The sequence below is a fragment of the Myxocyprinus asiaticus genome, chromosome 5, assembly GCF_019703515.2.
Source record: "Myxocyprinus asiaticus isolate MX2 ecotype Aquarium Trade chromosome 5, UBuf_Myxa_2, whole genome shotgun sequence".
NCBI classification, from domain to species: Eukaryota; Metazoa; Chordata; class Actinopteri; order Cypriniformes; family Catostomidae; genus Myxocyprinus; species Myxocyprinus asiaticus.
This window is the reverse complement of record NC_059348.1, coordinates 3,650,135-3,674,464: the sequence shown is the minus strand read 5'-3', so window position 1 is coordinate 3,674,464 and position 24,330 is coordinate 3,650,135. Positions and strand designations below refer to the sequence as shown.

At 41.9% G+C, this 24,330-nt stretch overlaps 1 protein-coding gene across 3 annotated transcripts in view; it reads right to left on the bottom strand.

Annotated features, from left to right (window-relative positions):
• Nucleotides 1-22,900, bottom strand: part of LOC127440797 (oxysterol-binding protein-related protein 1) — a 31,652-nt gene extending 8,752 nt beyond the window's left edge. The window contains exons 1-9 of one of the 3 annotated variants that reach the window (XM_051697706.1): nucleotides 22,853-22,900; nucleotides 19,820-19,909; nucleotides 17,356-17,431; nucleotides 15,436-15,570; nucleotides 14,681-14,778; nucleotides 11,530-11,712; nucleotides 11,259-11,366; nucleotides 10,985-11,074; nucleotides 10,683-10,809 (exon numbers count right to left, since the gene is read on the bottom strand). In XM_051697706.1, coding sequence (XP_051553666.1) covers nucleotides 10,683-10,809; nucleotides 10,985-11,074; nucleotides 11,259-11,366; nucleotides 11,530-11,712; nucleotides 14,681-14,778; nucleotides 15,436-15,570; nucleotides 17,356-17,431; nucleotides 19,820-19,878 — 876 coding nt within the window. In that variant the 5' untranslated portion in view covers nucleotides 19,879-19,909; nucleotides 22,853-22,900. Of the gene's footprint in view, nucleotides 1-10,682; nucleotides 10,810-10,984; nucleotides 11,075-11,258; nucleotides 11,367-11,529; nucleotides 11,713-14,680; nucleotides 14,779-15,435; nucleotides 15,571-17,355; nucleotides 17,432-19,819; nucleotides 19,910-21,917; nucleotides 21,953-22,848 lie in introns of those variants that run through there. The other 2 variants (XM_051697707.1, XM_051697708.1) reach the window with 2 other exon arrangements.
• Nucleotides 22,901-24,330: the final 1,430 nt, after the last annotated feature.

Below are 24,330 nucleotides of genomic sequence, written 5' to 3'. Positions count from 1 at the left end.
TTGTTTAGATCAGTGTTACTATCAGAAATAATTAATAATTATTTCTTTAGTTATTAATTAATATTTAAATTAATTAATTGAATCTAACTCATTAAAACCTCATATGGGGCTCCAGTAAATGTAGTGCACTACGTTTAGGAGCGGGTTTGGTTATTAGCAATTATTAATTATTAAAATCAATAGAACATTGATGAGAATCAATCAATTAACATTGACGGGGCACCACCCTGGAATCAGGGACTAATAACCAGATAGTATAACAGTCTCAATATTAGATTGTTTTCTTAGGAAAATCGACACCCGAAGAATATCGATTTTCGGGAAAAAAAACAATGAATGATGGCTTGAATCTGAGCACTGACATCCCGTCAGTATGACACAGGCGTATGCAAAACAAACCAAAACACTTCTCTTTATAATATAAACAAAGTTTATTTATGCAGTAATATCAATTAATAATTAATACAATGCAGTCAGTAAACTTGCGACTTACAACTACAAACTAAACAGTGATATGATTAGATATGGAAATCAAAATAATCCTATAACACATGAGGGTGTGTGTGAGAGCGAGTGTGTGTGTGTGTGTGTGTGTGTGTGTGTGTGTGTGTGTAAGGAGGGATGTGCACAAAATGGCGGATGTGACTCTCGCGGAGAGTATGTCACGTGAGACTTCCAGCCAGGGAATATGGCTGCGAATGTGGGCGGAGAGAAACCAATCAATGGCGTCTACCAGTTACCACGTGTATCGACTTGTACGATAGCTTAGGGACAAAGCTGAGCTTTAGCACGAAGCTATCTACGAGCTAAAAATGTGTGCCAGAATGTTTGTGAGGGGTTGCGCACGTGTGTTTGTGTGTGTGGTTAGTATGAGAGAGAGAGAGAGAGAATTAAGTGACGGCCGCAAAGCTGATTTCGCGATCGTGGGAGAGAAAGCAGCTGTTAGTTTATCACTCAAAGACGCGGTGGATGGCTCGTAAACAGTCCCGCATTCTTTGATTCTTTAATGGATAAACTCAGTTTGCCGGTCTCACCCGCGATGGCGAAAATGCACAACAGTCCAATTTGGTTGGACCACAATACAGCAAATCAAATTCATGATAATTAATACCCTGAGTATTAATAATGAGCGGACATGGTGGTCCGTAAACTGTACAAGCAAAAACCTTGAAACACAAGAATAACACACTATAATATTCTATCTCTGCCCAGACGTAAACCTCTTACTTGAATCGCATGAGGTTCATCCGTCCTTTAACTCAGACTCGGTTCCTCGAGGCTCGGGTGATGACGGGAGGCCGTTTCCTCACTCTGTCGGTGGGCGTACGGCTGATTATTTTCGGCGGGCTGGCGGAGAAATCAGAAATTTCGTCTTGATTGAAGATGAAAGAAAAATTCTTTAATCTCTTCACTTCTGCAGGCAAACGGATGAAGATGCGGATTGCTCGGCGGTCTCCTTCGGTTCTGTTAGAGTGTTTGGTTGAACACAGAGTAATCTCAACTCGTCCAGCGAGATGGAGATTGTATGGCCACAGTTTCAAGTCGGACGTTACTTCCTTGTGCCACGAGGTTGCACCTGAGAGCAGCGATGAGCTACGTCTATACATGGTGAACAAAGTTGCTGGAAGCAAATCCCGGAAGCATTTCAGAGGTATTTCTACTCCTGATGATGTCATGGTTGAGGGACGTTCTGTTGTGTGCCTTGTCCAATAGGAGTTGAGAGTTCGATCCTTTAGTGAGCAAGGCTTCATGTGATTTGTAGTCTGTTTTGGACTCCATTTGTTTGATTTTGGTGTGGTTTTTATTAGTTAGATTTACGACTTGGTATGTAGGGACCTGAGTTAGGTTTTACGACTGTGTTAGGCCTGCCTTTGTCTTCTATCTGAATACACGAGGCCCAACAAGGGTTACAAAGCTATTTCAAAGGCTCTGGGACTCAAAAGAACCACAGCGAGAGCCATTATCTCCAAATGGAGAAAACTTGGCAGACCTTCCAAAATTCCTCCAAGAGCACAACGATGACTCATCCAGGAAGTCACAAAAAAGCCAAGGACAACATCCAAGGAACTGCAGGTCTCTCTCAAATCAATAAAGGTCACAGTTCATGACTCCACTATCAGAAAGACACTGTCCAAAAATGCCATCCATGGAAGAGTGGCGAGACGAAAACCACTGCTAACCCAGAAGAACATTTAAGGCTCATCTGAATTTTGCCAAATCACCTTGATGATCCTCAAACCTTTTGGGAGAATGTTCTGTGGACTGATGAGTCAAAAGTGGAACTGTTTGGAAGACAGGGGTCCCGTTACATCTGGCATAAATCAAACACAGAATTCCACAAAAAGTGGCGGTAGTGTGATTTTGTGGGGATACTTTGCTGCTTCAGGGCCAGGGTGACTTCTGCTCAGGGCCAGGGTGAATTCTGCTTTCTACGAGAAAAATTCTAAAGGAGAACGTCCAGTCATCAGTCCGTGAGTTGAAGCTCAAGCACAACTGGATTATGCAACAAGACAATAATCCAAAGCATAGGAGGAAATCTACCTCTGAATGGCTCAAAAGAAACAAAATGAAAGTTTTGGAGTGGCTTAGTCAAAGTCCTGACTTTAACCCGATTGAGATGCTTTGGAAGGACCTTAAATGGGCAGTTCATGCTCGAAAACCCTGTGGCTGAACTAAAGCAGTTCTGCAAAGAAGAGTGGGCCAAAATTCCACCACAGCATTGTGAAAGACTGATCTCCAGTTATCAAATCGTTTGGTTGCATTTGTTGCTGCTAAATATGGCACAACCAGCTATTAAGTTTAAGGGGGCCGTTAGTTTTTCACATGGGTGATATAGTTGTTAAATAACTTTATTGCTTCAATAAAAAATAAAAAAACATTTGAAAACTGTATTTTGTGTTTACTCAGGTTGCCTTTGTTTTGTGTTATATCTCATTTGAAGATACAAAATATATAAAAATAGAGAAATCAGGAAGGGGGCAAATACTTTTTCAAAGCACTGTATTGGCATTATATTCATGCTGTATAGCCAGAGGGGAACTGGGTCCCCCAGCTGAGCCTGGTTTCTCCCAAGGTTATTTTTCTCCATAAACTAAAATCTTAGGGAGTTTCGTGTTCCTTGCCACAGTCGCCTTTAGCTTGCTCAGTGGGGGCCTAAAGACAATAATTTTTAAGGCATGATTTTCAGTCGCATTATTCATTTAAACCACACAATGAGGACTTTAAAACATCAGAGCATCATTTTCTGTAAAGTTGCTTTGAAACAATGTGTGTTGTGAAAAGTGCTATACAAATAAAATTACATGACATCCCACTTATCCATTTATTTGGTAGGTAGCTGTGTAATATGATTGAGAAATTATTTTATTATGTGAGAAGAAAGAGACCGAGGAGTCCAGACATAGCTGAATTCCATTTTTGCATCTGAGTTCTGATGAACCTGTAGGCAGGCTTGGGAGGGGTTATTTTTGAAATGTATTCCACTACAGATTACAGAATACATGCTGTAAAATGTAATTTGTAACGTGTTCCATTAGATTACTCAAGGTCAGTAACTTATTCTAAATATTTTGGATTACTTCTTCAGCACTGGTAAATTTGTTCACTTGTTTTGACGATAAAAACGTCCTGGTTACTTGCATAACCTCCGTTCCCTGATGGAGGGAATGAGACATTGTGTCGATGTAGTGACACTAGGGGTCACTCTTGGGAGCCCAAAATACCTCTGGTCTTTGATAAAAGGCCAATGAAAATTGGCGAGTGGTATTTGCATACCACTCCCCCGGACATACGGGTATAAAAGGAGCTGGTATGCAACCACTCATTCAGGTTTTGTGCTGAGGAGCCGAGACAAGGTTCCGGCCATTTCAGCGGGTAGTTCAGCGTTGTGGCAGGAGGGACACAACATCTCGTTCCCTCCATCAGGGAACGGAGGTTACGCAAGTAACCAGGACATTCCCTATCTGTCACTCACTCGACGTTGTATCGATGTAGCGACACTAGGGGTCCCTATATGAAATGCCGCAACTGGCTAAACTGTGTTATGTGAACTGGCGGTGTGTGACGGGCAGACCACTGTGTGCCTCGTAGCCGGCGCACCAGGCCGACACGTAACCTCCCCCAACGCTGTTATGAGTGTCGAACGGCCCTTTGGGGACAAGTCGACTGCCCAAAAGATAGAGACAGGCTAGCCCAGTCGTGGCCTCTTATCCTCTTTTTTTTCCTCTCCCCCAAAAAAAAGGAATTAACTGACTGGGGCCACCAAAATACCCCCCCTTTCTGGGTGGGGTGTGGTCTCCGCGGTGTCTTCCCCTTGGGAGGGACACCCCCCCTGATGTAGACCACACCCCACCCAGATGGGAGGGGGTATTTTGAGTGGAAATACGTCACATGGGATGCCGAACTTTGTCGGAAGTATGTCATGTGGAGAAGTCCCATGGTAGGTCCTACCCTACGGGGGAGGAGTTTCTACAAACATGGTGACTGGGGCAGAGGGGCCTCTGCCCAAGGAAGACTCAGTTTACCAACAGGGAAACGAATTAGCGGAAGATATATGTCACATGGGGTTACCTATGGGGAACCACCACATGTGGAGCACCTACCCCAGTACAGGGCTTAGTTAGCACATGTACTGAGCTGGCAGCGAGTTTCTCCACAAACTCGTCTGCCACAGGGCTCGGAGGAAATCATCCAGGGAACACAGTTTGTGAACACTACTGGGAGTCAACAGTACCGAAACCGGTTCCACCCGGAGATTGTAGAACCTCGCAAAGGTGTTGGGTGTTGCCAGCCTGCTGCTCTGCAAATGTCTGTTAGAGAGGAGCCACTGGTCAAGGCCCAGGTGGCTGCTACACCCCTAGTAGAATGGGCTCATAGCCCTGCCTGGGGCGGCACGTCCTGGGCGTGATATGCCATTGTTATGGTGTCAATGAGCCAGTGGGCGATCCTCTGCTTGGAGACAGCGCTTCCTTTCCGCTGTCCACCAAAGCAGACAAAGAGCTGCTCAGAGACTCTAAAGCTCTGCGTGCGATCCAAATAGATGCGTAAAGCGTGCACCGGACACAGCAACGTCAGGGCTGGGTCTGCCTCCTCCTGGGGCAGCGCTTGCAGGTTCACCACCTGGTCCCTAAAAGGGGTTGTGGGAACCTTGGGCACATAGCACAGTCGGGGTCTCAGGATCACGTGAGAGTAGCCCGGACCGAACTCCAGGCACGTTTCGCTGACAAAGAACGCTTGCAGGTCTCTTACCCTCTTGATGGAAGTGAGCGCAGTCAGGAGGGCTGTCTTCAAAGAGAGTGCCTTAATCTCAGCTGACTGCAAGGGCTCAAAGGGGGCTCTCCATAGACCCTGAAGAACTACAGAGAGGTCCCATGAGGGAATGAGGCGCGGTCTGAAGGAATTCAACCTCCTGGCGCCTCTCAGGAACCTGATGATCACGTCGTGCTTCCCTAAGGACTTACCGTCCACTGTGTCGTGGTGTGCCGCTATAGCGGCTACATACACCATCAAGGTGGAGGGGGACAGCCGCCCTTCCAACCTCTCCTGCAGGAAGGAAAGCACCAATCTGACTGCGCATCTCTGGGGGTCTTCGCGTCGGGAAGAACACCACTTAGCGAACAGATGCCACTTAAAGGCATACAGGCGCCTCGTAGAGGGGGCCCTAGCCTGAGTGATCGTGTCTACCACCGCGGGTGGTAGGCCGCTTAAGTCTTCCGCATCTCGTCCAGGGGCCAGACATGGAAATTCCAGAGGTCTGGTTGCAGGTGCCAGATGGTGCCCCATCCCTGAGAAAGAAGGTCCTTCCTCAGGGGTATTCGCAGGGGGGGCTGTTGCGAGGAGCGTGAGGTCCGAGAACCACGTCTGGGTGGGCCAGTAGGGTGCTACCAGGATGACCTGCTCCTCATACTCCCTGACCTTGCACAGGGTCTGTGCAAGTAGGCTCACTGGGGGAAAGGCATATTTGCAAAGTCCAGGGGGCCAGCTTTGTGCCAGCGCGTCTATACTGAGAGGTGCCTCGGTTAGGGTGTACCAGAACGGGCAGTGGGAGGATTCTTAGGCGGCGAACAGCTCTACCTGTGCCTGCCCAAATCGACTCCAAATCAGCTGGACCACCTGAGGGTGGAGTCTCCACTCTCCCCTGAGGGTAACCTGCCATGACAGCGCATCCGCTGCAGTGTTGAGGTCACCTGGGATGTGAGTGGCTCGCAGTGACTTGAGGTGCTGCTGACTCCAGAGGAGGAGACGGCGGGTGAGTTGTGACATACAACGGGAGTGCAGACCGCCTTGACGGTTGACATATGCTACTGTTGCCGTGTTGTCTGTCCGAACTAACACATGCTTGCCCTGGATCAACAGCCGAAACCTCTGCAAGGCGAGCAGAATTTCCAGCAACTTGAGGCAGTTGATGTGCCAACGCAGCTGCGGGCCCGTCCATGAGCCGGCTGCTGCGTGTCCATTGCATACAGCACCCCAGCCTGTTTTGGAGGCGTCTGTTGTAACCACGACGCGCCTGGAGATCTGCTCTAGGGGAACGCCTACCCGTAGAAACGTGAGGTTGGTCCAAGGGCTGAAGAGGCAGTGACAGATTGGCGTGATGGCCACGCGATGTGTACCACGGCGCCATGCCCATCTCGGGACTCGAGTCTGAAGCCAGTGCTGAAGCGGTCTCATATGCATCAACCCGAGTGGAGTGGCCAAAGCTGAAGATGCCATATTCCCCAGGAGCCTCTGAAACAGTTTCAGTGGAACCGCTGTCTTCTGTCTGAACGCCTTCAAACAGGTCAGCACCGACTGTGCACGCTCGTTCATGAGGTGCACCGTCAACGAGACTGAGTCCAACTCCAAGCTGAGAAAAGAGATGCTCTGAACCAGGAGGAGCTTGCTCTTTTCCCAGTTGACCCGAAGCCCTAGTTGGCTGAGGTGTAAGAGCACCAGGTCCCTGTGTGCACACAACACATCCCGAGAGTGAGCTAGGATTAGCCAATCATCGAGATGCGAATGCCCACTTCCCTTAGCGGGGAAACAGGATCAACCTCCTGGCGCCTCTCAGGAACCTGATGATCACGTCGTGCTTCCCTAAGGACTTACCGTCCACTGTGTCGTGGTGTGCCGCTATAGCGGCTACATACACCATCAAGGTGGAGGGGGACAGCCGCCCTTCCAACCTCTCCTGCAGGAAGGAAAGCACCGATCTGACTGCGCATCTCTGGGGGTCTTCGCGTCGGGAAGAACACCACTTAGCGAACAGATGCCACTTAAAGGCATACAGGCGCCTCGTAGAGGGGGCCCTAGCCTGAGTGATCGTGTCTACCACCGCGGGTGGTAGGCCGCTTAAGTCTTCCGCATCTCGTCCAGGGGCCAGACATGGAAATTCCAGAGGTCTGGTTGCAGGTGCCAGATGGTGCCCCATCCCTGAGAAAGAAGGTCCTTCCTCAGGGGTATTCGCAGGGGGGGCTGTTGCGAGGAGCGTGAGGTCCGAGAACCACGTCTGGGTGGGCCAGTAGGGTGCTACCAGGATGACCTGCTCCTCATACTCCCTGACCTTGCACAGGGTCTGTGCAAGTAGGCTCACTGGGGGAAAGGCATATTTGCAAAGTCCAGGGGGCCAGCTTTGTGCCAGCGCGTCTATACTGAGAGGTGCCTCGGTTAGGGTGTACCAGAACGGGCAGTGGGAGGATTCTTAGGCGGCGAACAGCTCTACCTGTGCCTGCCCAAATCGACTCCAAATCAGCTGGACCACCTGAGGGTGGAGTCTCCACTCTCCCCTGAGGGTAACCTGCCATGACAGCGCATCCGCTGCAGTGTTGAGGTCACCTGGGATGTGAGTGGCTCGCAGTGACTTGAGGTGCTGCTGACTCCAGAGGAGGAGACGGCGGGTGAGTTGTGACATACAACGGGAGTGCAGACCGCCTTGACGGTTGACATATGCTACTGTTGCCGTGTTGTCTGTCCGAACTAACACATGCTTGCCCTGGATCAACAGCCGAAACCTCTGCAAGGCGAGCAGAATTTCCAGCAACTTGAGGCAGTTGATGTGCCAACGCAGCTGCGGGCCCGTCCATGAGCCGGCTGCTGCGTGTCCATTGCATACAGCGCCCCAGCCTGTTTTGGAGGCGTCTGTTGTAACCACGACGCGCCTGGAGATCTGCTCTAGGGGAACGCCTACCCGTAGAAACGTGAGGTTGGTCCAAGGGCTGAAGAGGCAGTGACAGATTGGCGTGATGGCCACGCGATGTGTACCACGGCGCCATGCCCATCTCGGGACTCGAGTCTGAAGCCAGTGCTGAAGCGGTCTCATATGCATCAACCTATGCCTCATATGCACTGTCTCTGCGACCTTCGTGAAGACGCGAGGGGACAAGGACAGGCCAAAAGGGAGGACCTTGTACTGATACGCCCGACTCTCGAATGCAAACCGCAGGAAGGATCTGTGTCGAGGTAGAATCGAGACGTGGAAGTACGTGTCCTTCAGGTCTACCGCCACGAACCAATCTTGATGCCGGTCGCTCGCTAGAATGCATTTTTGCATCAGCATCTTGAACGGGAGTCTGTGTAAAGCCTGGTTCAGTACTCGCAGGTCCAAGATTGGCTGCAACCCACCGCCTTTTCTCGGTACAATGAAGTAGGGGCTGTAACACCGTAGGGGGACGCCCTTGGTGACGAGCAGGCGGGGTGCGGGATTTTGAGCCGCGCCGGGGCAGGATGTGCCAGATAGCCTCCGTCTGCTGCTTTACCATTGAGAACTGCTGGGCAAAGTCCTCGATGGTGTCGCCGAATAGGCCAACCTGGGAAATGGGGGCAGCAAGGAACCGTGCCTTGTCGGCCTCTCTCATCTCGACCAGGTTGAGCCAAAGGTGGCGCTCCTGGACCACCAAGGTGGACATCGCCCGCCCGAGATACCGCACCATGACCTTCGTTGCCTGGAGAGTGAGGTCGGTCGCCGAGCACAGCTCCTGCATCAATCCCGGGGCGGAACTACCCTCGTGCAGTTCCTTTAGCGCCTTGGCTTGGTGGACTTGCAGGAGAGCCATGGCGTGCAGGGCGGAGGCAGCTTGTCCAGCGGCACTGTAGGCTTTGGCCATCAGGGTTGATGTAAACCTACAGGCCTTGGACGGGAGCTTTGGGCGCCCGCACCAGGTGGCGGCGCTCTGTGGGCATAGGTGCACCACAAGCGCCTTATCCACCGGGGGAATCACTAAATAGCCCCTGGCCGCCCCACCATCGAAGGTAGTGAGGGCGGGGGAGCTGAAAGATCGGGACCGGGCAGTAAAAGGTGCCTCCCATGACCTTGTCAGCACCTCGTGCACTTCCGGGAAGAAAGGAACTGGGGCGGGGCATGGCTGTGAGTGGCGCCGCGAGCCCAGGAACCAATCATCGAGCCGCGAGGGTTCAGGGGAGAGCGGAGGGTTCCACTCTAGCCCGATGCTCGCGGCCTCCCGGGAAAGCATGTTCGGAGAAGCCGCTGAAATGCGGCGTCAGATCCAGCAGAGGTGAATGAACAGTCAGCTCAGTGAACATCGACCGTTCGGCTCCGAAGAGAAAATCTGAATGAGTGGTTGCATACCAGCTCCTTTTATACCCGTATGTCCGGGGGAGTGGTATGCAAATACCACTCGCCAATTTTCATTGGCCTTTTATCAAAGACCAGAGGTGTTTCGGGCTCCCAAGAGTGACCCCTAGTGTCACTACATCGACACAACGTCGAGTGAGTGGCAGATAGGGAACTCTGCCAGTACAGTAAGACAAAATACACGTTACAAATACATTCTCTGAAAAACCTAAATATCTTATGCAGTGTTGTTTCTAAAATAAGATAAATCAAATTGATCTTGTTTTAAAGATTTTTAGATATTTTTACAGGAAAACAATACAAAAATTATTATCAAGAATATGATTTTTTCCCTAATATCAAAGGTCTTACTAGAAAAAAGAAATTATGATCCAACGTGAATTTTCTTGATAAAAAAGATATGATTGTGCCTGGTAACATGTCCATGTAAAATGGCTAGAAATAGCATTTTAGCTTAGTGTAAAGCTGACAATATTTCTATTTCTTCTGCTCCAAACTTACTTCAAACTTACTTCTCTGTCTGCTCGTATGAATGTAACACATCATAAGAAAGTGTTTCACTGCTGTTCAAATGCACTTTGGATCGCATCATTTATATGTATAAATGTTTTCCATCTGAAAGGACTAAATATTAAATGAAACAAATGACAATAAAATGTAATCTCTTCAGTAATCAAAATACTTTTTGAATGTAACTGTATTCTAATTACCAATGATTTAAATTGTAACTGTAGTGGAATACAGTTACTTATATTTTGTATTTTAAATACATTCCATGTATCCCATTGCATGTATTCCGTTACTCCCCAACCTTGCCTGTAGGTGTTTATATTGCAAAAATGGCAGCCTGACTGTTTATTTTAGACTACTTGCTAAATAAAAAAATAAATACAAAAATGGATGATTTGAGTTTAAATTATTCCATTAACTTGTTGAAATCGCAGAAGAATTAGAGAAGTTGGAATGATGGCTCACAATACCCAGATCAGATGACCGGTGAAATATCACTTTATTCTTTCTCCACTTAATCTCTTCATATTTTTATGCAGATGCCGAAATTGACAAGTCAGAATCAAATATTCTAGAGAGCCATGCAATAATCATTAAAAATCACCTGTGTACTGCCCTTCCTATTGGCAGAGCTCTTCATGTCTGATTTTCTGTGAGCATCAAATGTCACTGGATCCACAGAGTACAAACACTCCGTCCACTTGCCATAGAGAGCACAGATCTTCTTTTTGCTAGACACATATTATACAAAGATAGTACAGACCTCTTATAAACAGGTCATATTTCACAGTTCACATAGATATCACACTACAGTAATGTAAAACTGAATACACTGTCATGTATCAAAGACAAATAAAATCCAAAATGTCAGAAATTAATTATTGGAGTTGTATTTATAGTACATACCTTTTATCAAGTATGTATCCTTCCACTTTATGCAACTCTTTGCCAAAGATGCCACACGGTTTGAAGGTTAGACAACATCTTTCCCCAGTTCTGTTAAAAAGCACAATGAAAATTATTTCAGATTTTTTTTTTTTCTATATGGGGTACACTGTTTTCCATTCTTCTTCTCAAAACCTAATAAAGGACCCACTATCTTATTTAATTATCTTGTATTGCACTATTGTCCAAAAATAACACAAATGTATATCCATTGGGAGTTAATACTTGTTCTTACGTATGATTAATAATTTCAACATTGCCATATTGCTCAATCCATAGCTGACCCATGATTATGTTATGAACACAGCAGGTAGGGTTGGTCCATGTGTAAGCTTCATTATGGCTGTAAAACAACAAATGAACAACAAATAAGTCCATCAATAAAATAGATGATTATTTATAACACTGCATAATAAATGTTGATCTATGGATGTAGGTATGACATGTTTACATGTGCATACTCCTAATGTTTATAAGTGTACAAGGCAGTATATTGCATCACTCACGCAGGAAGCTCCAGGGTAATGATTCCGCGAGGTTCAGCTTCCACACTCTTTCCCCAGAATTTGAGTTTAGGATAAATGGAGCCATGAAACACAAAGTCATTTTTTATACCCTCAGCGTGGAAAGCACTGACAGGTGGGTGATGACTGACTTGCTCAGACATCCATCTGAAGCCCAGATCCTCTCTGAAGGAGAAAACACTGAATTGATCAGCTTATAATGGCCAGTGTATATGAAAAACTGACCTGATCAGCTCATAATGATCAGTTCATATCAAACACTGACCTGATCAGCTCATATCAAACACTGACCTGACCTCATAATGATCAGTTCAAATAAAACAATGACCTGATCAGCTCATAAGTATCAGTTCATATGAAACACTGACCTGATCAGTTCATAATGATCAGTTCATATCAAACACTGACCTGATCAGCTCATTAAGATCAGTTCATATCAAACACTGACCTGATCAGCTCATACTGATCAGCTCATATCAAACAATGACCTAATCAGCTCATAAGCATCAGTTCATATGAAATACTGACCTGATAAGCTAATAATGATCAGCTCATATCAAACACTGACCTGATCAGCTCATAAGCATCAGTTCAAATGAAACACTGACCTGATCAGCTAATAAGTATCAGTTCATATGAAACACTGACCTGATCGGTTCATAAAAATCAGTTCATATGAAACACTGAACTAATCAGCTCATAATGATCAGTTCATATCAAACACTGACCTGATCAGCTCATTAAGATCAGTTCATATCAAACACTGACCTGATCAGCTCATAATGATCAGTTCATATGAAACACTGACCTGATCAGTTCATAAAAATCAGTTCATATGAAACACTGAACTAATCAGCTCATAATGATCAGCTCATATCAAACACTGACCTGATCAGTTCATAAAAATCAGTTCATATGAAACACTGACCTGATCAGCTCATATCAAACAATGACCTGATCAGCTCATAAGCATCAGTTCATATGAAACACTGACTTGATCAGCTAATAAGGATCAGTTCATATGAAACACACTGACCTGATCAGCTAATAATGATCAGCTCATACCAAACCACAACAACTGCTCCACTGATGATATCATTGCATCTACACTACACACTGCTCTCTCCCACCTGGAAAAAAGGAACACGTGATAATGCTGTTTGTAGACTACAGCTCAGCATTCAACACCATAGTGCCCACCAAGCTTGATGAGAAACTCCGGGCTCTCGGCTTAAACAGCTCGCTGTGCAGCTGGATCCTGGACTTCCTGTCAAGCAGACACCAGGTGGTTAGAATGGGCAGCAACATCTCCTCATCACTGACCCTCAACACTGGTACCCCGCAGGACTGTGTTCTCAGCCCACTCCTGTATTCCCTGTACACACATGACTGTGTGGCAACACACAGCTCCAATGCCATCATTAAGTTTGCTGATGATACGACGGTGGTAGGTCTGGTCACTGACAATGATGAAACAGCCTACAGAGAGGAGGTGCACACTCTGACACGCTGGTGTCAGGAGCACAACCTCTCCCGCAAGACGAAGGAGCTTGTGGTGGACTTCATGAGAAAAGACAGAGAACACAGCCCCATCACCATCAATGGAGCACCGGTGGAGAGAGTCAGCAGCTTCAAGTTCCTGGGTGTCCACATCACTGAGGAACTCACATGGTCCGTCCACACTGAGGCCGTTGTGTAGAAGGCTCACAGTGCCTCTTCTTCCTGAGATGGCTGAGGAAGTTTGTAATGAACCACCACATCCTCACACGGTTCTACACCAGCACTGTAGAGAGCATCCTGACTGGCTGCATCACTGCCTGGTATGGCAACAGCACCGCCCTCAACCGCAAAGCCCTGCAAAGGGTGGTGCGAACTGCCAGACACATCATCGGAGGTGAGCTTCCCTCCCTCCAGGGCATCTATACTAGGTGGTGTGTGAAAAAAGCTTGGAGGATCATCAGACTCCAGCCACCCGAGCCATGGGCTGCTCTCCCTGCTACCATCAGGCAGGTGGTATCGCTGCATCAGAACCTGCATCAGCCGACTTCATGACTGCTTCTTCCCCCAAGCAATCAGACTTGTGAACTCTTGATCGATCACGAGACATATATCAGCACCACACATTATTAGCCTCAGACCAGACTCACATTTTATACTTCTCTTAGTAACACACTGGCAACTGAATATCAACCAACAGCTGAATGTCAACACAACACTTCATATTTATTTCCACTGATGGGGGGGGGTGGGGGGGTTACAGTGTATTATTATTGTATACAGTCCTCTTATTTTGTGTATACTGTATATTGTATATTATTAGGTGTATATTGTGTCGTGTAACAGATGTGTAAACTGTGTTATGTGTAAATCAGATGTTTATTGTAATTGTCGTACTGTTATGTTGCTTGGAACCACACCCAAGACTTTCACCCACTGTTGCACTTGTGTATATGGTTGAGTGACAATAAAGGGATTTGATTTGATTTGATTGATTTGAACACTGACCCGATCAGCTAATAAGGATCAGTTCATATGAAACACACTGACCTGATCAGCTAATAATGATCAGCTCATACCAAACACTGACCTGATCAGCTCATATCAATCAGTTCATATGAAACAATAATCTGATCAGCTAATAACGATCAGCTCATATGAAACAATGACCTGATCAGCTTATAATGATCAGCTCATATTAAAGACTGACCTGATCAGCTCATAATGATCAGTTCATATGAAACACTGACCTGATCAGTTCATAATACTCAGCTCATATCAAACAATGACCTGGACAGCTAATAATGATCAGCTCATAGGAAACAGTGACCTGATCAGCTAATAATGATCAGCTCATGTGAAACACTGACTTGATCAGTTAATAATGATCAGTTCATATGAAACAATGACCTGATCAGCTCATAATGATCAGTTCATATCGAACAATGACCTGATCAGCTCATAATGATCAGCTCATATCGAACAATGACCTGATGAGCTCATAATGATCAGCTCATATCAAACACTGACCTGATCAGGTAATCATGATCATTTCTTATAAAACAATGACCTGATCAGCTCATATCAAACACTGAGCTGATCAACTCATAATGATCAGTTTATATGAAACACTTACCTGACAAGCTCATAGGTTTCTCCCAAAAGTGGGTTGAAAGGTTTGCCCGTCCTCTCCCATTGTGAGGCCACAGCTGACACGGCAAAAGCTGCAACACACTGAAAAACCAAAGAAATGTGACTTTATCATCATATTACATTGTATACTGTATACTGTTTCTGAAGGAAAAGTTTTGCAGTTGTATTTGAGAATACATTTTAACATCCACAGCAGTATATGGTTTCAGATCCAGATCTATTGCTTATAACTGCTAATTGTCTTTGGATGTCATACAGTCACAACAGACCACTTTTATTCTTTGGCATTTAACATTGTCGGTGGTTGTAAAGAGGTTTTTAAGTCTAGGTCGGGCTCCTTGTCAGTTTGTCATTTAAGATTTATTATTACTCTTATTATTGACATTAGTCATTACTTTTTCAACAATTATTATCACTACTGCGATTATTATTTTTATATGATTATTATATATAATGTTCTTTATTTTTACTTCATTAAGCTTTCTTACAGTTGTACAGCACTTTGGGTCAACATCTGTTTTTTTTAATTTATTTATTTATTTTTTTATGTACTTTAATGACTTCAAATATTTATCTTCAGATTTATAGCTTAGGACTATTGATAATATAATATAGCTGACTTAATGAGATACCAGTTATGTATTAGTTAATAACTATAAATGTAAAATCATATATATTATTGATTATAATGTAAAAGGTTTTATTATTTCCTTTTTTTTTTTTCTTTTTTTTTTTTACCTTCATCCTGTCAACGGAGTCTTGCGAAGCACTGGCTTTCTGAATGAGGTATGTGTGTTCCATGTATTCTGTCAGTCTCTGAAGAAAGCTCAAAGGCTCATTAAAAATCACTGGCATTGTGATTTTAGACAGCTCCTGCAAATATTGTAGAAAAAAAAAAAACAACTGATTAACAGACTGGTTTGAGTTAGATATAGATTTCAGTTTAAACAGAAAATTCATGGAATTGTTTGATTTTTTACAGTAAATCAATCTAATAATACAGCTAATAGAATATATGGTTTTGCAAACATTTGTGTATTCGATACAGCATGTACCATTTATTCTAGTAGTGCTTGGTTCTAATCCCCTCTAGTCAACGGAAGCACCTAAACTTTTCATAAAGCCTGCAAAATCCTTACAAGACAAAGACATTGGGCACTATTTTCATGACCGCACTAGGCGCAGCTTGCTAGGCGCAGTTTGCAACGACCATGCGCAACGTCTTATATTTCATGAGAGCACAAATTCAAAGCACAATTTTCGTGCCAGAGCAAAGTGCAGGTGGGCATGGGTGGGATTGTTAGCGCTATCTGTGGGTGTGAATACACAAACTGTGGATGTATTGTATGTTAATGAAGTGGCACAAAGTGCAATTTGCTATTTTCCTGAGAAATTTCAGAAGCACATCTATTTTCAGCAGTTCCTGCATTTGCAGTTTGGAGATTCCACCAGCAGGTGGTAATAAAGTTCACATCCAAACATGTGGAACATCAAATTATGCCCTGACAATCACTGTTGTTGCTGTTTTATGAAACAAAACTATGTTATTTGAGTAAAACCTTCTAGAGGTCATGTTTTTTTTTTTTCCAATTATTATTATGTTTATTTTTACAATTGTATTTATGATCTAATTTGTATAATTTTTTTTTTCACCTGTTGTCGAGAATGATTTTTAAGTCACTGCAAAAGAGGCCATTGGAAGAAGTGGAAGAGGGTAAAATGTTTGGATTTATGGGAGGTGGTTATATAAGATTTTATTTTTACCACTTCATTATTTTGATTATATTTTCATTTAGTTTAAAGTGTAAATTTAATTTCAAAATATTTCTAGTTGAATTTTTTGTGTTTCAATAAATGAATTAAATTTTTTAAACAAATTGACCGTAGTAGTGACATTCATGCAAAAATCCACAGCCTAACCTGAAAAACAGATACAATCAGTGTTAATTCTAGGCATGATTTCTGTGCCACTTGATCAATATGATTAATAATACTTACAGTATATTCTCTATAATTTAACAGAGCCTACATCCAAAAATATATGTATAAAAGGTCATAGTGTCACTGTCATAGAAATATGAAGAATGTAAGTCCATATTTCTATTCTTCTAATTCACTGCAAACAGCCCATTTACACTACCAACTTCTTATGAATATGTTGTGTTTGTTTATATTGCTGGTGGAATGGACTATATAGTAAGACACCGGAGCAGAACCTCAGAATTAAACTGCACTTGACCCAGTCCATTAGCACTTTGCGCATGAAATTTTACCCACTTGCGCCCAGACTTAGCGCATGCGCACAGAAATACCAAAACTTTATGGCCAAGCCCATTGATTTTGCACGTATGACGTATCGCATAGAGCTGCGTTTAGCGCTAGTGCTCTTAAAATAGGACCCCTTACCTCAGAGCTCCAAGATTTTCAATATTATTTATTAAGTTTAAAGTTTTAGTAAGAATTGAGAGACAGCACTTGTCCCACTTACAAATCACTTTTATCTGAAGTTGGCATTAGTGGACAGGCATAGACGTATAAATGCATCTATAAACTTTTCTTTAAGCCTGCTAACTACAAACAAGACTGTTCAAAGACAACGTTACCTAAAGCTCAGTGATGTTCAATAGCATTTATATGTGTACAACATATTTCACTCACCATCCCGATGCATTTTTTGAGGATGCTCCACATACTGACATTATTCCGTGAAATCATAACTGCAGGAAGAGCTGACCTGTTCTCAGACGGACAAGGAAGCAAATTTATCTATGAGTTCAGAACTGCACAGGTACAGTAATTAGAGAAAACCAAATGCACAGATGTATTCCAATCTATAAGTGGAATATTGATCCTTAATAATAAATATATGTATACGATAATTCCTTGATCCTAGTGAAATGATTGACTAAGACATTTACATTTATTTATTCAGAGACACTTTTATCCAAAGCGACTTACAAATGAGAACACAATCGCTTAAGCAACCACTTCATTTTGTGGTGCTTCTATGACACTTTCAGCCCACGTCCACTCGCATGCTCTTCAGAACTTGTACCCTGGTTCTTTGCATCGCAAGTGCAATGCTCTCTCAACTGAGCTACCACGCCAGTGAAACAGACCTATTTCAAATCTTTTTATTTACAATATGTGTAAAATGCTTAAAAAAAAAAAAAGTTGTGTCCACCCAGTAATGCTCTTTTGTGCAGAGAAATCGTTTACATGAGTTTCTTCAGTTTTTTTTAAGTGGAGAATGGAGAAGTCTCCATTACAAATGACTTAATGACTTAAGTATCTCTCTTCTAGTATTTTTAGGTGTAAATGTGCACTGCATTTCGTACTATAGATCATGACATTCTCTTGGAATTGTTGGAGAATTATTTGGGTATTTGTGGACATGCTCAGATCCTACTTGTTGGACAGTGATGAATGTAGTGCCACAAGGCTCTGTATTAGGTCCTCTGTTGTTCTCCTCATACATTCTTACCTTTACATAAGAGGTATTATAAGGACTATTAAATTAGCTTTTATTGTTATGCTCAATATCCTCAGCTTTATCATTCCTCCAGGTCAGATTAAATTTTACAGTTTTCCAAGTTAGCAGAGTGTATTATTGACATTAAACACTGGATTATCAGTAGTTTCCTTCTGCTAAATTCTGAAAACACAGGGCAATTATTCATTAGACCAAACATTTCTAGAAATAAGCTGCTGGAATACAATAATAAAAAAACAAGTCTGTCCATTTAACGCATTAATTCAGTGTGATTAATTATATTTCAAACATGTGTTACAAAATGAACACAATTAATCGTGCCACCTGACCATATGTAAATTCGGTAATAAGGAGTAAATCAAGCTGAAGTCATGTCAAGTCAAGTCAAGACATTTTTATTGCATAGTGCTTTTCACAACACACTGTTTCAAAGCAGCTTTACAGAAAATCATGCTTTAACAGAAAATTAAACTGTAATATCTATAAAGTATTAGAGTCATTGTTGAAGTACCACCTTAATGCTTTTTTTATGTGGTCAGCAGGGGGCAGTCAGCGCAGCTTACTGTACCGGCAACAAAAGGACAGCTGAAGAAAGTCAGCTGGATAGAGCATAGTAGAATGCAAGGGTCTCAATTCACACTTTTTAAACTACATTTTACTTGACATAGTGCCCTAAAAGCAGCCTTTATGGCTAGAGACGGTGAAAAACAGTGACGTGCACTCCAAAAGACACTCAAAAAGCATCCGCCTGACACGTGTACCCAAACCAATGAAAATAGCGCAGACAGAATGCAAAAACATGTCTTATTAGCCTCAGACAGCACAGACCTTCCACAGTCCATGCACTAGTAAGCGCTAAGTTTGGATGGTCTGATGAAACTTCTGTGAGTAAAAGCACACATGACTTCTGGGATGATACAACGAACTTGAGGATGAAATTATCACTAGATTTACCATGTTAGTAACATCAAATCATTTGAAGATGTTCAGAGTTTCCAAACGCATAACTTTATATTCTGCTTTGTTTACTGATGTCTATGAAATAGTCTGTACTGAGGTTTTGTGTGCTGCACTTAAGCCGCTCTACACATTTTCAGCTATTCTGTGCGCTTTCTGTGCAATCGCTCACAGAGCCTCCTGCACCGTTATTTAAGTAAATATTTTTTTTTTTTTGCACGCCATATTATATCATTCTGATGTAATATTTCACAGGTAACTACGCCCCTACATGGCATGTAATGACAATAATGACTATGATTGATCGCTGTATGTGTTATTTAGATGCCTCTTCCTGTCTAAGTGTGTGGTTCTAGTCAAAGATCAGGCTACATGAGACTAGGCTCCCATTGGTTCCTCCCAAGGCTTCCTCTTCATCTGCCTAAACAGTTTTTTTTCTTGCTGTCACCTTTGGCTTACTCACTGGGGGGTTGTAAAGCTGCTTTACTTGACTAAATGAATTGAATAAGCAACAATAGAAATAACATGCAAAAAAATAAAAAAATAAAAAAAATAAAAAATAAAGAAGTTATTTATTGAATATAAATGGGATATACTTTTATATTCACTCTAATGTGAATGCATATTTACACTGACAAAGGAAAACCAATCCCCATGATTCCAAAAGCGTACCTGTGTTTTTTGACTCCATTGCACTGGGTCTTGTCACTCTGGTTACTGTCCCCTGACATGATCTCACAGTCTCTGGGGCCACAGAAGAAGCTGTATCAAAAGACAGAAAATTGTTTACTGATGATCTGACTGTTGTAAACCATATATATAAAGCAGGAACATAGACCTTCAAAAAAAAGATAAAAATATTTCAATGTAATTGTAAAACCTACATGAACAATGTTAACAATTGTTAATTTTACACTGATAAATGCATAACTTAACCTAACACAAAAAAACTACAGACTTATTTGAAGACGTTGACCTTAAAGGAACAGTTCACCCAAAAAATGAAAATTCTCTCATCATTTACTCACCCTCATACCATCCCAGATGTGTATGACTTTCTTTCATCTGCTGAACTCAAATGAAGATTTTTAGAAGTTCATCTAAGCTCTGTAGGTCCATAAAATGCAAGTGAATGGGTGCCAACATTTAGAAGCTCCAAAATCCACATAAGCACAAAATAAAAGTACTCCAGATGACTCCAGTGGTTTAATCCGTGTTTTCTGAAGCGGTATGATAGGTGTGGGTGAGAAATAGGTCAATATTTAAGTCCTTTAATTATTATAAAATCTCCTCCCTGCTCAATCTCCACTTCAGTTTCACTTTCCCATTCTTCTTCTGATTTTGGTTATTCACATTCTTCATGTATATCGCCCCCTACTGGGCAGGGAGGAGAATTGACAATAAAAAGGATGTAAAAATTGATCTGTTTCTCACCCACACCTATCATGTCGTGTCTGACCACATGGATTTAACCACTAGAGTCATATGGATTACTTTTATGCTCCCTTTATGTGGATTTTGGAGCTGCAAAATTTTGTCACCCATTTACTTCCATTGTGAGGACTTGTAGAGCTGAAATAATATTGTTTGTGTTCTGCAGAAGAAAGAAAGTCATTCATCTGGGATGTCAGGAGGGTGAGTGAATGAGAGAATTACAATTTTTGGGTGAACTATCCCTTTAATGTATAGAGAACAGGACTAGAACAGGACTAGAATTATTTGAATGACTAAGGGTTTACTCTATCTATCACAGAACTTTCTTGTTTTACTGGATGTGGAAATCATCGCTAATTTTTGTGAAAAATACTGAGAAAAGTTAGTTTCTTTTTTATGCATTATGTGTACATTATGTACGATACATATATAAGTTCAATCAAATGATGCACTCACTTTTCTCATTGTAAAGCATCTGAAATTCAGCCGTGTGATTACGCGTTAACTGATATTGTATTTGAACCATTTATTCCATTTGTGAAAACTTCTAAACCCAACACTTGATCAATTATTATATTTCCTGTCAGCTTTCATGTATAAACAGAAGTCTAATCTCCAGTTCTCTGTCTCACAGCTCACTGTAAAATGATTTTTGCAGGTTCTTCTGGTTTCAGCACACTTTGCTATTTTAAGCTCTTCATGTAGTTCACACTCTACTAAATATTTGCTGTCTTACTAACAATTCCCCACAAATATCAGAGCTTATGTGTCCCATGCTAGAACTCCAATATAACACATAAATAAATACATGCCACCATTGGCATCTACAGTATATTCTTCATTTCTATCTGATCGAGTTTAATGTCACATTAAGTACATGTATGCTTGCTGCATTACACAACTTCTCCTCACACACTTTCCCTCATGGTAATAGCACAGTCATCTCTGTGACCGATTCTTTTCTTAAAGAGAAATGTTCCTTTTTATGTTATATTGGGGGTAAACAACTAAATACATTTGTTGTATCAGTGCTCTACAAATAACTAATCTTGGTAAACATTTAGTTATTAGTGCTTTACACCTCAGGATGGATTTATTGAATAATTTCATGTTTAATCAAAATACACTAATTTGTATTGTAAAAACACCAATTTATGTGGGGCAGTGCAGAACCATGCTAAAAGAAAAGAAAAGAAAAGAAAGTAATTTCAGTGTCAAAAGTCAATGTCATAAATAACAGCAGTAGTAGCACAAGTATTATCTGACTATTATCATTAAAGGGAGCATATTTTGAAATAAAATGACAAATAGAATATAGACAGTGGCAGCCATAAACCTGAATGTGAGGAGTCAGACATATGCCAGTCCTAAAGTGTCATACTATGGAAAGACACAGATAAAATGATTCACAATAGTTAAAAAAATTAACCTTTACAAATAAATAAAAGCAATCACAGCTGCTCAGTCACATATAGCACTGCAGGGGAAAACAGTTTCATAAAAATAACTCTTGATAAAAAATTAATCATATATATATATATATATATATATATATATATATATATATATATATATATATATATATAGTGTGTGTGTGTGTGTGTGTGTGTGTGTGTGTAATCAATGCCCAGATTACAGCATACAAATCCTGCATATGTTCACGTCTTCAGCAGGATTAGGGTTAATGTACTGTACTTATAGTGTGACTGGTGCCATGTGTCACATTTACAGTCTTCACCTTAAGAGATACTCTGACTTAAAGGAATGTTCCAGGTTCAATACAAGTTAAGCTCAATCGAAAGCATTTGTGGCATAATGTTGATTACCACAAAAATTAATTTCGACTTGACCCTTCTTTTCTTTAAAAAAGCAAAAATCAAGGTTACAGTGAGACATTTAAAATGGAAGTGAATGTGGCCAATTTTTGAATGTTAAAATACTCACTGTTTCAAAAGTATAGACACAAGACATAAAGGATATATTAAACATGATTTTAGTGTGATAGTGTGATTTTAGTGCCACAAATGCTGTCAATTGAGCTTAACTTGTTTTGAACCCGGAACATTCCTTTAATGTTATGTCCAGAGATCAATTCAAGTCAATTCATCTATTCATTTTTCCCATGATGATTAAGAATATTAACCTGCTTTCCAGACAAGTATGCATGAAAACATAAACAAGACAGACAAGACAGCAAAAATATTTTTATCTGAACAGTACTACTGTATAACATTACAGTGAAAACATGAGCAGAAATGTGACTGTACCTGCCTGAATGCACACTAAACGTGTCACCTTCTGCGTCCTCTCTGATGCTGGTGAGCATGTAAAATGAAGCACAGGGGAGAAAGAGAGAGAGGAGGAGAGAAAGGGAGGGAGAGGTAGAGAGAGAGTGAGAGAGAGAGAGAGAAAGCATGTGCATCAGCATGTGTGTGTGTGTGTGTGTGTGTGTGTGTGTGATTGCAGAGCTCAGCATGTAGAGGATCTGAGCACTGCTGATCACTCCGCACCTGATAAACAATCACACAGACCCACTGCACTGACCTGCGTACACCTGTGCCTGCAGCTGCAAATAACAATTACCTGAATTATAGTAGAATTATCATTGCCTCTGCAAAGTTTTTCAAAAACATTTTAATTAGTTTAAAATGCTTTAAATAGCTGTACTCTCTCTGCACACTTATGTCACAAGAGCTACACCCAATAAGAGCACATTATACAATGTATAAATACTATAGATAAATGTGCTGCCTGCAGCCCAAAAAAATAAATAAAAAATAAACATGTTATGGTTTTGAACATGATGAACTTCAGCCATCAAGCTGTTAAATGCTCAGTATCTGAGAGCACCGGCTAATTCGCTCACTGTAAAAATTTGTATTATTTTCCAGTAAACATATTTAAACATCCTTAAATCAAGAAAAACAACAACAACAACAACAACAACAACAACAAAAAAAACATTTGCCAACAGGGTAAGAAAAATAAACTGGTTTTCCCACTTATCCCATTGGCAAATAGTTTTTCTTGTCATAAGCATAAACATTACTACATTTTACTAGATTTCTCAGAAAAACCACACAAAATATTCTTTTCAAGTAAATATTTATTGTTTTAAGAATGTGTCAATATTTTTTGCAGATAATAAGACAAAACACTGCATTGAACTGAATTTTACATTGATAAATGTCAAATTTAATCTGCAGTATAAACATTTAAAAGCTGTTCAGTGGTGCACTGCTGTGAAATCATATCCACTATTGTGAAAGAATATTCACTAGACATTGGGGGTACCTGGATAAAAAAGAGATTTACCGTTCATTTAATTTTCTCCCAATCTAAAATAACATTCAAAGCAAAAAATACAATAAAAATAAAATACAAAAATTTTACCCTCCAGTGTGGAAACATCAAAATGTTCATGTCATTCAGGTCAGATAAATATCATTCAATCACATAACCCTATCTTTTGTGGCAAAAAATGCATCCACTTATGCGTTGTATGCAACATAATGCAAGCATTGCCAGCACGTCTTAAGTGACGTTAAGCTAAGTGATAGCTAGTAAAATCGATACTTCGCTGTTTCACCAGGTTCACGCTTGTTAGTCGTCTAACAATTTTGTTTTTTTGAATAATTTTCCACATTCACACACATTAATTTTCACTCACATTTGCCAGCACTGTAGAGCCCTTTTTTATTTTCATTGTTGCTGCGCTATTGTGCAGATACTTCACCGCAGTGCTCGAA